Source organism: Cucurbita pepo, chromosome 1 (assembly GCF_057944985.1).
Source record: "Cucurbita pepo subsp. pepo isolate OVF chromosome 1, ASM5794498v1, whole genome shotgun sequence".
Taxonomy (NCBI): Eukaryota; Viridiplantae; Streptophyta; class Magnoliopsida; order Cucurbitales; family Cucurbitaceae; genus Cucurbita; species Cucurbita pepo.
Window position 1 is genome coordinate 11,645,249 of NC_141798.1, and position 14,141 is coordinate 11,659,389.

The 14,141-nt window shown below is 39.0% G+C and overlaps 2 protein-coding genes across 2 annotated transcripts; both read right to left on the reverse strand.

Annotated features, from left to right (window-relative positions):
* Positions 1–228: 228 nt before the first annotated feature.
* On the reverse strand, positions 229–1,457 carry LOC111789231 (aspartic proteinase CDR1-like). The gene is made up of 2 exons (XM_023669935.2): positions 989–1,457; positions 229–841 (listed from the first exon to the last, which is right to left on the reverse strand). Exons 1-2 carry the CDS (start codon positions 1,454–1,456, stop codon positions 242–244), a joined length of 1,068 nt encoding a protein of 355 aa, XP_023525703.2. The 5' UTR covers position 1,457; the 3' UTR covers positions 229–241.
* Positions 1,458–8,855: 7,398 nt separating this feature from the next.
* Positions 8,856–10,129, reverse strand: LOC147794758 (aspartic proteinase CDR1-like). The gene is made up of 2 exons (XM_087119172.1): positions 9,752–10,129; positions 8,856–9,604 (listed from the first exon to the last, which is right to left on the reverse strand). The coding sequence occupies exons 1-2, from the start codon at positions 9,893–9,895 to the stop codon at positions 9,005–9,007; spliced, it is 744 nt and encodes a 247-aa protein (XP_086975298.1). The 5' UTR covers positions 9,896–10,129; the 3' UTR covers positions 8,856–9,004.
* Between the last annotated feature and the right edge of the window lie 4,012 nt (positions 10,130–14,141).

Here is a 14,141-nt window from a genome sequence, read left to right on the forward strand (position 1 = left end):
TCACAACTTAAATAAAAATAATTAATAATTAATGTCTAATTTTACCTTAAAATTTGTTACTGAAAATTACTAAAAAGAAATCAAAGGAATATTGACTAAAGTAGAATATAGTCGTGCATATATTAATAAACGCTTTCCAAATTTTATGAATAAAACAAACTAAACCTCACATCAAAAGTGTTACGAGAAAAGTAATAATAGTTATAAAACAGCGTGTTGTTTTTCATAGGCCCAAAAAATCTCAACCAATTTTTGTGCAATCGGTGGGCTTAAACGACACCGTCATATTGTCAATATCATACCCAACCAAAAAATTTGCCATCATACTGTTCCCGATGAGTGCGTCCTTGTCGTCAACGCCCATCGCGGTGAAGCAAAAGGACCCATCCGGCATCTTATTGAAAGTCTGAACCGTACTCAATCGCAGATCCACGCCGCCGTCGAAGTGCAGAGTCATCACCAAATCCCCCAAATTATCTTTGTAGCAAAGAGTATCATCGTCAATGGGCTTCGACGGGATATGCCGCCGAACTTCGGCAGCCAATCGTCCGTACAATTCTTTGGGGAGGAGAGTCGGCGGCGTGCCGGTATCGAGAACCGCATTCCCCTTGGCCGGAGGTCCCGACGTACTGTACGGAACGAGGGTTTTTCCGACGGAGATTCCCGTGAGGGTGAGAGAGTAAGATGTCTGGTCGGCTGTTCGAACGAGTTGGGCTGTGATGACTCCGGGTCCTTTAACTTCAGAACCCGACCCGATAGAGAGGCTACTTGAGATTCTCGGGTCGGTGTTGTATGGCATCAGACAAAGGGAGAACTTTCTGCCGCCGACCGATGGACCTATCTGTGAATATGAATTTACATTAACTATAAGGTTTTGAACTTTATAGTTGTTTGAATAAGAATATAATTAACCGTTGGTTTCACTATTTAATGCGAATAATGTTTTTAAAAATATTAATAATAATTGAAAGTGATAATATATATACACCTGAGAAACGAAGGAAATCGCTCCTCTTCCAAATCCGATCAATCCCATTTCATTGGCATTAAACGTTCCACTATTATTATGTCCGCAACCAAACACCACCCCCGAAAACGGCGTCGTCGCTCCAGACCTCGAAGTTACAGCCATTTTTTCAGTCGCCAATTCTCCCTGCGTAGATCCGCTTCCATACCCATAGCCGTACTTACACGTGTCGGTGCCGGAGCACGCCGCACCGGACCCCCTCAAATGGCACTGCGGCGACTTGCAAGAAAGGGTTCGAAAGGTTGACGATTTCGAAGGGTCGTAAATCGGATTCGTTTGCCGGTAACATTTCGCACATGGACGACACTGAGCCCAAAATAAATCGCTGCCAGTGTCGAGGATTGCATGCACCTCCGTCGGCGGCGTTCCGACGGCGATTTTCACCATAAATTCGCTGGTTTCCGGCCAAATTTGTGACTTGGCTGCCATCGGTGAAACGTTGCCGGGTGAAAGTCGGCGTTGGATGAGTTCCAGCTTGAGACCACCGCCTTTGCCGGCGATGGAAAGTAGTGCGAGAAGGAGAAATATGGTAGGCGCCATGTGATTGCATGGATTTTAGATTTCTTTGTTTTATTTATACGCGTGAGAGAGATAATGACGTGGAAATTGAAATTATTACGTAGAACTAGGAAAGGACGGCCGTGTTTTTGGTAACCCTCGCTTGTTTTTTTTTTTAATATAAAAATAGAATGTTACTTTAGTTGTTTCTATTTCAGATCGTATTAAATTTTCATATTTCCAAGCCTTTATTAAATTTAGTTTTAATCTAAATAAGGAAAACAAAAATATTTAAATAGGAGTATATTTCTTATTCTATTTTAATAATTATCTTTGAATTAAATAAAACTATGTAAACTTTTCAAATTAACTTGAAAAGAAAAAACATAGTATTTCGATTATTAAAAATAGAATCATTTATTTAATTTAACTAATTAAATAAATTCAATGTATTTCTCGATGATTAATTAACAATTTATAATTATTTGATTAACTATAAATCAAATTTAGATCTAAATAATGTTATTCAGAATTCTATTTTAATAATTATCTTGGAATGAAGGAATTAAATAAAACTATATAAACTTTTGAATTTATCATAATTAATTAATTAATTAATGAAGGTTTGTTATTATTAATTATAACTTTAATTCTAGAAAGGAAAATAGTTTAATAACGGGTCCAAAAAAAACCTAAACTAAAAGAACAGAATATGAGTATGTTAATAGTCAAAGTTAGTAAGGTTGGGAAAAGTTTTAAAATTGTGATAAATAATAATGAATGCTATATTTTTAATTTTTAAACAAAAACTCATATCAAACCACGTTTTAGAACACAATGGTAACTTCAAAATTGTTAAAATCATTTGAAGTTAATCATTCATATAACCAATTATTATTTAACTTTACATTTCATAAAAATCGATTTTGAATATTTATAAGAATATCAATTTTGAATATTCATAATTATGTTATTGTCACGACCCAATTTTCGAGGCTTCGAAAAGCCGAATCGTGACTAAAAAGACGAAATTAAAAAGAAAATAAAATAGAAGATAAAAATCGGATAAAATTTAAAACGAGAAAAAGAATGGTATGAATATTTCATCAGTTTTATCGATGATTATTCAAGGTATGGCTATATTTACCTAATGCATCACAAGTCCGAAGCTCTTGAAATGTTCAGAGAGTATAAGACTGAGGTTGAGAATCGATGAGGAAAAACTATTAAAACACTTCAATCAGATCGAGGTGGAGAGTATATGGACTTAAGATTCCAGGACTATATGATAGAACATGGAATAACGTCTCAACTCCCAGCCCCTGGCATGCGTCAACAGAACGGTGTATCAGAAAGAAGAAATAGAACTCTGTTAGACATGGTTCGGTCTATGATGTGTTTCGTTCAATTACCTGATTCGTTTTAGGGATATGCAGTGGAGACTGCTGCATGCATTTTGAACATGGTTCCTTCTAAGAGTGTCTCAGAAACACCGTATGAGTTATGGAGAGGGTATAAAGGTAGTTTACGTCACTTCAGGATTTGGGGATGCCCAGCACACGTGTTGGTGCAAAACCCCAAGAAATTAGAACGTCGTTCGAAATTATGCCTATTCGTAGGATACCTCAAAGAGACGAAAGATGGTCTGTTTTATGACCCTCAAGAAAACAGAGTGTTTGTGTCAACAAACGCTACATTCTTAGAGGAAGACCACGTAAGAAATCATCAACCTCGCAGCAAACTAGTATCGAGTGAGATTTCTAAAGAAGCTACTTATAAGACAAAAAGAGTTGTTGATCAGGCTGGCCCTTCAACAAGAGTTGTTGATGGACCTGGCACTTCTGGTCAATCGCATCCTTCTCAAGAGTTGAGAATGCCTCGACGTAGTGGGAGGGTTATAACTCAACCCGATCGTTACTTGGGTTTGGCAGAAACACAGGTCATCATACCTGATGATGGCGTTGAGGATCCATTAACCTACAAACAGGCAATGAATGATGAAGATAGAGATCAGTGGATCAAAGCCATGAATCTTGAAATGGAGTCAATGTACTTCAATTCAGTCTGGGAACTTGTAGATCAACAAGATGGGGTAAAACCTATTGGTTGCAAATGGACCTACAGGAGGAAATGAGACCAAGCCGGTAAGGTACAGACCTTTAAAGCTCGACTTGTAGCAAAGGTTATACCCAAAGAGAGGGGGTGGACTATGAAGAAACCTTCTCTCCTGTTGCTATGCTTAAATCGATTAGAATACTCTTGTCCATTGCCACATTTTATGATTATGAAATTTGGCAAATGGATGTCAAGACAGCCTTTCTAAACGGAAATCTTGAGGAGAGTATCTATATGGCTCAACCACAGGGGTTCATTGAACAGGATCACGAGCAAAAGGTTTGCAAGCTTAAAAGATCCATTTATGGGTTGAAGCAAGCATCTCGATCTTGGAATACAAGGTTTGATATTGCGATCCAAATGTTATGGCTTTAAACAAAATGTTGACGAACCTTGTGTTTACGAGAAGATAGTCAACTCTACAGTAGTTTTCCTAGTGTTGTACGTTGACGATATCCTACTCATTGGTTATGATGTGGGATTTCTGACTGACATTAAGCATTGGCTAGCGACACAATTCCAAATGAAAGATTTGGGAGAGGTTAAGTTTGTTCTTGGAATCCAAATTGTTCGGAATCGCAAGAACAGAACACTAGCATTGTCTCAGGCATCGTACATCGACAAAATGTTGGTTCGTTATAAGAAGCAGGACTCCAAGACAGGATTATCACCTTTCAGGCATGGAGTTCATTTGTCGAAGGAAAAAAGTCCTAAGACACCTCAAGAAGTTGAGGATATGAGACATGTTCCCTATGCATCAGCAGTCGGTAGTCTGATGTATGCCATGTTGTGTACCAAACCAGACATATGCTATGCCGCGGGAATTGTCAGCAGATATCAGTCCAGTCCGGGACATGCTCATTGGACTGCCGTTAAAAATATCCTCAAGTATCTTAGGAGAACGAGGGACTATATGCTAATGTACGGCGCTAAGGGATCTGATCCCTACAGGGTACACTGACTCAGATTTTCGACCGATATAGATTCGAGGAAATCGACATCGGGATCTGTTTTCACTCTGAACGGATGAGCAATAATACGGAGAAGCATAATAAAGCAAGGTTGCATTGTTGATTCCGCCATGGAGGCTGAGTATGTTGCTGGTTGTGAAGCAGCGAAAGAATCAGTATGGCTTAGGAAGTTCTTAACTGATTTGAAAGTGGTTCCAAATATGCATCTGTCTATCCCTCTTTATTGTGATAACAGTGGAGCAGTTGCAAATTCTAAAGAACCAAGAAGCCATAAGCGAGAAAAACATATTGAGCGCAAATATCACCTCATAAGAGAGATTGCGCAACGAGGAGAAGAGGTCGTCACACGGATAGCTTCAGAGCACAACATTGCTGATCCATTTACAAAGCCCCTCACGGCTAAAGTGCTTGAAGGGCACCTAGTGAGTCTAGGGCTACGTGTTATGTAATCTAGGGCAAGTGAGAGAAAATGCATGGGTATGTGATGCCCTAGTTCATTGTATTTATGTCTTTCTCTCTACTCAACATTGTAAAACCCCACTAGAGTTTTAGTCCAAGTGGGAGTTTGTTGGGTTTTATGTCCTAAAACTCACAGTTTGTAAACAAAAACATATTCGGTTTTCAATAAAGTTATCATTGATGTTTATTCAGTAAAGATTGTTATTGAATAAAGTGAATTTTACGATCATTAATCTAAATCCAATAAACAAAGAACACTCTGGCTATAGTATGATTACTTGAACTATATGTAGAGACATAAGAGTGGATCAAGTTCAAGGATATAGTCAAAATGATGTATAGTACGGGGATAAGGCTGAGTACCGTATTCTGGGGACACTATGGATGCGGCCCACTTTTGTATATGATATAAACAATGTGATCACTAAATTGTACATGTGGAGACATGTGAGTGGGGGCGTCCTATGCAATGAGTATTGCATAAGATCGGAACATGAAGGAAACCACTCTCGCTTTATAATGTTGTTTACTGTTGAGACTTATTTTTTCATTCGATGACCTAGGTAACTCGATCTTAATCCTAAGCTAACTATGAACTCCTATTTATTCGGAATTATCCTTAGATTTAGAGTGGCCCAATTTCGCCGACTCAATAAGCCTCCCGTTTCAGGGGTAAGACTGGGTGAATAGCTGGGGACAGAGGGTGTAAGATGGTATTCACTCCTACCCGCTTTTAGGGATAGTAGAGAGGTCGTTCCCTTAAGTACTAATTCCAGGTCTTGAACAAGGGGCCCCACCCTCTCATGGGCCCGAGAGGGATTCGGTTTGGTGGTTGGACCACAAACCAATTGTTCATTAGAGGATCAGTGGGACTTTAGGAACAAGAAGTAACTTTAGGGGTAAAACGGTAAATTGACCCAGCTCTAGTTACGAACAACCTGTGAAGTATCGACTTACTAATCATGGTTATATCAAATGGACAGAAATATAACTATAGTGAGGGGAGTGCAACTACTAGGCTATAGTGGAGTGTCCTAGTAGTTAACGAATGTTGGTTAACAAGGTTAACGAGTTTAGCCGGTTAATCTCGGATCGTTGGAGCCCATGATCTGTAGGTCCATTAGGTCCCCCTGCTAGCTCATATCGGACTAAACCTTAGAACAGTGCGACGAGTGAGTTCGAAGTGTTCGAATTCAAATTAGGGAATATATGCTAAATATATACGAACCGCATTTTGTTTTAACTATGAATTAAACAAAAAGAGAGAATTGGAGATATTTAAATAAGATTTAAATATTTTAATTATGAATAGGGATTCATAATCAATGTGTGCCGGAATTGATTGGGATTGGCATTTCATTTAATGTTAAATATTAATTAAATTGTTTAATTAATCGCTTAATATTATTTTGATTTGAAATTAATTATTTAAATTAATTGTTGAATTAAAATAAAGAAAGCTAAAACGTTGACTTCGCTTCATGGAAAAATCCATGTTTGAGTTCGTGGAACATTGAGCGTCAATAAATCGTTTAACCAAACTTACATGTTTGCCACATCATCTCACAAATTTGAGTGGAATTTTTAGGGTCAAATTTTGGTAATCTCAAATTTGCAAGAACGTGCAAATAACTCTGTCAATAGAGTGATCAAGGTACATGGAAATTCTTCCGGAAAAACTTTGAGAAAATCTCTCAAAACTCTCTCTTTAGATATATTAAATTCCTATCAAGTTTAGTCACTCACCGGATTCCACAATCCCGTTCTAAGGCCGGAGAAGACACTAGTGGTGGTTCGAAACCGGTTCGTGAGGAAAAAGGAATTTGAACTACGAAAGGTTAGTATTCAAACTCATCGAGTTTTAATGCTTTTGAACATGCTAGCTAATTTACTATAATTGATGTACTTAGAGTGCCAAAGATCATAATTGCTTCCGCACTTGTTTATAGTAACACCATCATAGGATTCTCGTGCAAGGCCTCACAAACCTGTCGTGGTTTGGAATTCTGGGTTCTAGATCCGCTGGTAATCGTTTCGCGGATCTAAATGCATGGTCTTATAGGAGGTATCCCAATTTAGGGTCTGTCTAGCCTAGATAGACTCAAGCGCCCTAGTCTAGGCTCGTAGTTTCCTCCTATTCAACAAGAAAGATAACACAAGCAATGATGCACTACACTCAAGCGCCCTAGTCTAGGCTCGTAGTTTCCTCCTATTCAACAAGAAAGATAACACAAGCAATGATGCACTACACTCAAGCGCCCTAGTCTAGGCTCGTAGTTTCCTCCTATTCAACAAGAAAGATAACACAAGCAATGATGCACTAGAGCTAACATGCAACAATACATGTAATATTAACAAACATGCTCAAAGGGAAGATAATATCCACCTTCACCCGGAGCGCAGCTTTCACAAGTTTCCCTTCCTCCTCATACATACACACATTATCACAATCTCAATTGAAACAGATACATAATCGAACTAGATTCCATCGATTTTCTTAATTAGTTCATTTCCATGGTTTCCATACTCATATGCTAGGTTCGGCTAGCTAAGTTTATCGGTATGGTAGCATGCATGCTCATTCCAAGCGGTTCCTACAAGTACTGCTCGTGGGAATCCAAATGGTTACTTACTTGGTTGACGCGTGCCTTTCCAAGCTCGAGTTTCTTGCTGAAAGGATTCCAAAAATGCTAGAATTTCCTTGACAGGTCCTAATTCACATAATAATAGGGTCGGTATCAAAATCGAGACGAAGAACAATAAAACGGAGGCCGAACGGAAGGAAAACAAGTACTCACGTGCTACACGAGCCGTGGAGAGCTTCCTACGCGCGACTTCCCGCGCAGTCGCGGGGCAGCACCCGGGTTCGAGCGTCGGTTCGGTTCGTGCGTTCTTGGGTCGCGTGCGGAGCGTTTGTTCGGACTCGGGCCAACCCCAATCCGCTTGCCTGACGCGTGCAGGGCACGCCTCACCAGCCGGAATGCGCCACGTGTCGAACATCGATTCTGCCGCGCCCCTCCGTACGCCGGCCGACGCTTGGCAGCGTTCTTCTCTCTCCTGCTGTGTTTTTTTCCAAATTTTTGAGAAACGTGAATTTTTAGCGTTCTCGATCCATTTTCTTTCGATTTTTATATCTTCCAATCCATAATCCGAATCACTTCACGAATATTGTAGATCTCATATTCTATTTCTACCATATATTCTTCTTATATTGTTTTGGTAATCACGCGTCTTATTATTCGAGTTCGAATTTGACGAAAAATACGAGTTCTTACCGAAAATCGTGTTTTCTTGAAACATCGATTCGAACGGAAATCTCGACCGCCTTCACTCCAAAACTTACGAAGATCACACTCCTGAGGGTAAAAGTCCAAGAATCACTCAAAAACGTCACCAGCACACCAAAATCTCGATAAACATCTCGATCTAGACATTCGCGGACTAATCGTATGTTCTTAGACGTTTTCGACGAAATAGGAAGGTGCGATTCGTGAAAGCACCTTGCCTCGGACTACTGAAGGTTTAGGTTGAGGATTCTCAGATCTCCAGTGTCGATTTTTTATCAAATCTTCTCCTCCAACCTCAAAACCCTAATCTCCTTTCTGAGATCTCCGGCGTCGATTTCCATCATTGTGCCTAAATTTTGGAAATCGTAAAAGGTCTCTTGAATTATAGTAAATTTAATTATATTATTTCACAACTTAAATAAAAATAATTAATAATAAATGTCTAATTTTACCTTAAAATTTGTTACTGAAAATTACTAAAAAGAAATCAAAGGAATATTGACTAAAGTAGAATATAGTCGTGCATATATTAATAAACGCTTTCCAAATTTTATGAATAAAACAAACTAAACCTCACATCAAAAGTGTTACGAGAAAAGTAATAATAGTTATAAAATAGCGTGTTGTTTTCATAGGCCCAAAAAATCTCAACCAATTTTTGTGCAATCGGTGGGCTTAAACGACACCGTCATATTGTCAATATCATACCCAACCAAAAAATTCGCCATCATACTGTTCCCGATGAGTGCGTCCTTGTCGTCAACGCCCATCGCGGTGAAGCAAAAGGACCCATCCGGCATCTTATTGAAAGTCTGAACCGTACTCAATCGCAGATCCACGCCGCCGTCGAAGTGCAGAGTCATCACCAAATCCCCCAAATTATCTTTGTAGCAAAGAGTATCATCGTCAATGGGCTTCGACGGGATATGCCGCCGAACTTCGGCAGCCAATCGTCCGTACAATTCTTTGGGGAGGAGAGTCGGCGGCGTGCCGGTATCGAGAACCGCATTCCCCTTGGCCGGAGGTCCCGACGTACTGTACGGAACGAGGGTTTTTCCGACGGAGATTCCCGTGAGGGTGAGAGAGTAAGATGTCTGGTCGGCTGTTCGAACGAGTTGGGCTGTGATGACTCCGGGTCCTTTAACTTCAGAACCCGACCCGATAGAGAGGCTACTTGAGATTCTCGGGTCGGTGTTGTATGGCATCAGACAAAGGGAGAACTTTCTGCCGCCGACCGATGGACCTATCTGTGAATATGAATTTACATTAACTATAAGGTTTTGAACTTTATAGTTGTTTGAATAAGAATATAATTAACCGTTGGTTTCACTATTTAATGCGAATAATGTTTTTAAAAATATTAATAATAATTGAAAGTGATAATATATATACACCTGAGAAACGAAGGAAATCGCTCCTCTTCCAAATCCGATCAATCCCATTTCATTGGCATTAAACGTTCCACTATTATTATGTCCGCAACCAAACACCACCCCCGAAAACGGCGTCGTCGCTCCAGACCTCGAAGTTACAGCCATTTTTTCAGTCGCCAATTCTCCCTGCGTAGATCCGCTTCCATACCCATAGTCGTACTTACACGTGTCGGTGCCGGAGCACGCCGCACCGGACCCCCTCAAATGGCACTGCGGCGACTTGCAAGAAAGGGTTCGAAAGGTTGACGATTTCGAAGGGTCGTAAATCGGATTCGTTTGCCGGTAACATTTCGCACATGGACGACACTGAGCCCAAAATAAATCGCTGCCAGTGTCGAGGATTGCTCACCTCCGTCGGCGGCATTCCGACGGCGATTTTCACCATAAATTCGCTGGTTTCCGGCCAAATTTGTGACTTGGCTGCCATCGGTGAAACATTGCCGGGTGAGAGTCGGCGTTGGATGAGTTCCAGCTTGAGACCACCGCCTTTGCTGGCGATGGAAAGTAGTGCGAGAAGGAGAAATATGGTAGGCGCCATGGGATTGCATGGATTTTAGATTTCTTTGTTTTATTTATACGCGTGAGAGAGATAATGACGTGGAAATTGAAATTATTACGTAGAACTAGGAAAGGACGGCCGTGTTTTTGGTAACCCTCGCTTGTTTTTTTTTTTAATATAAAAATAGAATGTTACTTTAGTTGTTTCTATTTACTCAGATCGTATTAAATTTTCATATTTCCAAGCCTTTATTAAATTTAGTTGTAATCTAAATAAGGAAAACAAAAATATTTAAATAGGAGTATATTTCTTATTCTATTTTAATAATTATCTTTGAATTAAATAAAACTACTTGAAAAAAAAAAACATAGTATTTCGATTATTAAAAATAGAATCATTTATTTAATTTAACTAATTAAATAAATTCAATGTATTGCTCCATGATTAATTAACAATTTATAATTATTTGATTAACTATAAATCAAATTTAGATCTAAATAATGTTATTCAGAATTCTATTTTAATAATTATCTTGGAATAAAGGAATTAAATAAAACTATATAAACTTTTGAATTTATCATAATTAATTAATTAATTAATGAAGGTTTGTTATTATTAATTATAACTTTAATTCTAGAAAGGAAAATAGTTTAATAACGGGTCCAAAAAAAACCTAAACTAAAAGAACAGAATATGAGTATGTTAATAGTCAAAGTTAGTAAGGTTGGGAAAAGTTATAAAATTGTGATAAATAATAATGAATGCTATATTTTTAATTTTTAAACAAAAACTCATATCAAACCACGTCTTAGAACATAAGGGTAACTTCAAAATTGTTAAAATCATTTGAAGTTAATCATTCATATAACCAATTATTATTTAACTTTACATTTCATAAAAATCGATTTTGAATATTTATAAGAATATCAATTTTGAATATCATAATTATGTTATTGTCACGACTCAATTTTCGAGGCTTCGAAAAGCCGAATCGTGACTAAAAAGACGAAATTAAAAAGAAAATAAAATAGAAGATAAAAATCGGATAAAATTTAAAACGAGAAAAAGAATGGTATGAATATTTCATTAGTTTTATCGATGATTATTCAAGGTATGGCTATATTTACCTAATGCATTACAAGTCTGAAGCTCTTGAAATGTTCAGAGAGTATAAGACTGAGGTTGAGAATCGATGAGGAAAAACTATTAAAACACTTCGATCAGATCGAGGTGGAGAGTATATGGACTTAAGACTCCAGGACTATATGATAGAACATGGAATAACGTCTCAACTCTCAGCCCCTGGCATGCGTCAACAGAACGGTGTATCAGAAAGGAGAAATAGCACTCTGTTAGACATGGTTCGGTCTATGATGAGTTTTGCTCAATTACCTGGGGGTATGCAGTGGAGACTGCTGCATGCATTTTGAACATGGTTCCTTCTAAGAGTGTCTCAAAAACACCTTATGAGTTATGGAGAGGGCGTAAAGGTAGTTTACGTCACTTCGGGATTTGGGGATGCCCAGCACACGTTTTGGTGCAAAACCCCAAGAAATTTGAACGTCGTTCGAAATTATGCCTATTCGTAGGATACCTCAAAGAGACGAAATGTGGTCTGTTTTATGACCCTCAAGAAAACAGAGTGTTTGTGTCAACAAACGCTACATTCTTAGAGGAAGACCACGTAAGAAATCATCAACCTCGCAGCAAACTAGTATCGAGTGAGATTTCTAAAGAAGCTACTTATAAGACAAAAAGAGTTGTTGATCAGGCTGGCCCTTCTTAACAAGAGTTGTTGATGGACCTGGCACTTCTGGTCAATCGCATCCTTCTCAAGAGTTGAGAATGCCTCGACGTAGTTGGAGGGTTATAACTCAACCCGATCGTTACTTGGGTTTGGCAGAAACACAGGTCATCATACCTGATGATGGCGTTGAGGATCCATTAACCTACAAACAGGCAATGAATGATGAAGATAGAGATCAGTGGATCAAAGCCATGAATCTTGAAATGGAGTCAATGTACTTCAATTCAGTCTGGGAACTTGTAGATCAACAAGATGGGGTAAAACCTATTGGTTGCAAATGGACCTACAAGAGGAAACGAGACCAAGCCGGTAAGGTACAGACCTTTAAAGCTCGACTTGTAGCAAAGGGTTATACCCAAAGAGAGGGGGTGGACTATGAAGAAACCTTCTCTCCTGTTCCTATGCTTAAATCGATTAGAATACTCTTGTCCATTGCCACATTTTATGATTATGAAATTTGGCAAATGGATGTCAAGACAGCCTTTGTAAACGGAAATCTTGAGGAGAGTATCTATATGGCTCAACCAGAGGGGTTCATTGAACAGGATCAGGAGCAAAAGGTTTGCAAGCATCTCGATCTTGGAATACAAGGTTTGATACTGCGATCCAAATGTTATGGCTTTAAACAAAATGTTGACGAACCTTGTGTTTACGAGAAGATAGTCAACTCTACAGTAGTTTTCCTAGTGTTGTACGTTGACGATATCCTACTCATTGGGCATGATGTGGGATTTCTGACTGACATTAAGCATTGGCTAGCGACACAATTCCAAATGAAAGATTTGGGAGAGGCTAAGTTTGTTCATGGAATCCAAATTGTTCGGAATCGCAAGAACAAAACACTAGCATTGTCTCAGGCAACGTACATCGACAAAATGTTGGTTCGTTATAAGAAGCAGGACTCCAAGACAGGATTATCACCTTTCAGGCATGGAGTTCATTTGTCGAAGGAAAAAAGTCCTAAGACACCTCAAGAAGTTGAGGATATGAGACATATTCCCTATGCATCAGCAGTCGGTAGTCTGATGTATGCCATGTTGTGTACCAAACCAGACATATGCTATGCCGCAGGAATTGTCAGCAGATATCAGTCCAGTCCGGGACATGCTCATTGGACTGCCGTTAAAAATATCCTCAAGTATCTTAGGAGAACGAGGGACTATATGCTAATGTACGGCGCTAAGGGATCTGATCCCTACAGGGTACACTGACTCATATTTTCGACCGATATAGATTCGAGGAAATCGACATCGGGATCTGTTTTCACTCTGAACGGATGAGCAATAATACGGAGAAGCATAATAAAGCAAGGTTGCATTACTGATTCCGCCATGGAGGCTGAGTATGTTGCTGCTTGTGAAGCAGCGAAAGAATCAGTATGGCTTAGGAAGTTCTTAACTGATTTGAAAGTGGTTCCAAATATGCATCTGCCTATCCCTCTTTATTGTGATAACAGTGGAGCAGTTGCAAATTCTAAAGAACCAAGAAGCCATAAGCGAGGAAAACATATTGAGCGCAAATATCACCTCACAAGAGAGATTGCGCAACGAGGAGAAGAGGTCGTCACACAGATAGCTTCAGAGCACAACATTGCTGATCCATTTACAAAGCCCCTCACGGCTAAAGTGCTTGAAGGGCACCTAGTGAGTCTAGGACTACGTGTTATGTAATCTAGGGCAAGTGGGAGAAAATGCATGGGTATGTGATGCCCTAGTTCATTGTATTTATGTCTTTCTCTCTACTCAACATTGTAAAACCCCACTAGAGTTTTAGTCCAAGTGGGAGTTTGTTGGGTTTTATGTCCTAAAACTCACAGTTTGTAAACAAAAACATATTCGGTTTTCAATAAAGTTATCATTGATGTTTATTCAGTAAAGATTGTTATTGAATAAAGTGAATTTTACGATCATTAATCTAAATCCAATAAACAAAGAACACTCTGGCTATAGTATGATTACTTGAACTATATGTAGAGACATAAGAGTGGATCAAGTTCAAGGATATAGTCAAAATGATGTATAGTACGGGGATAAGGCTGAGTACCG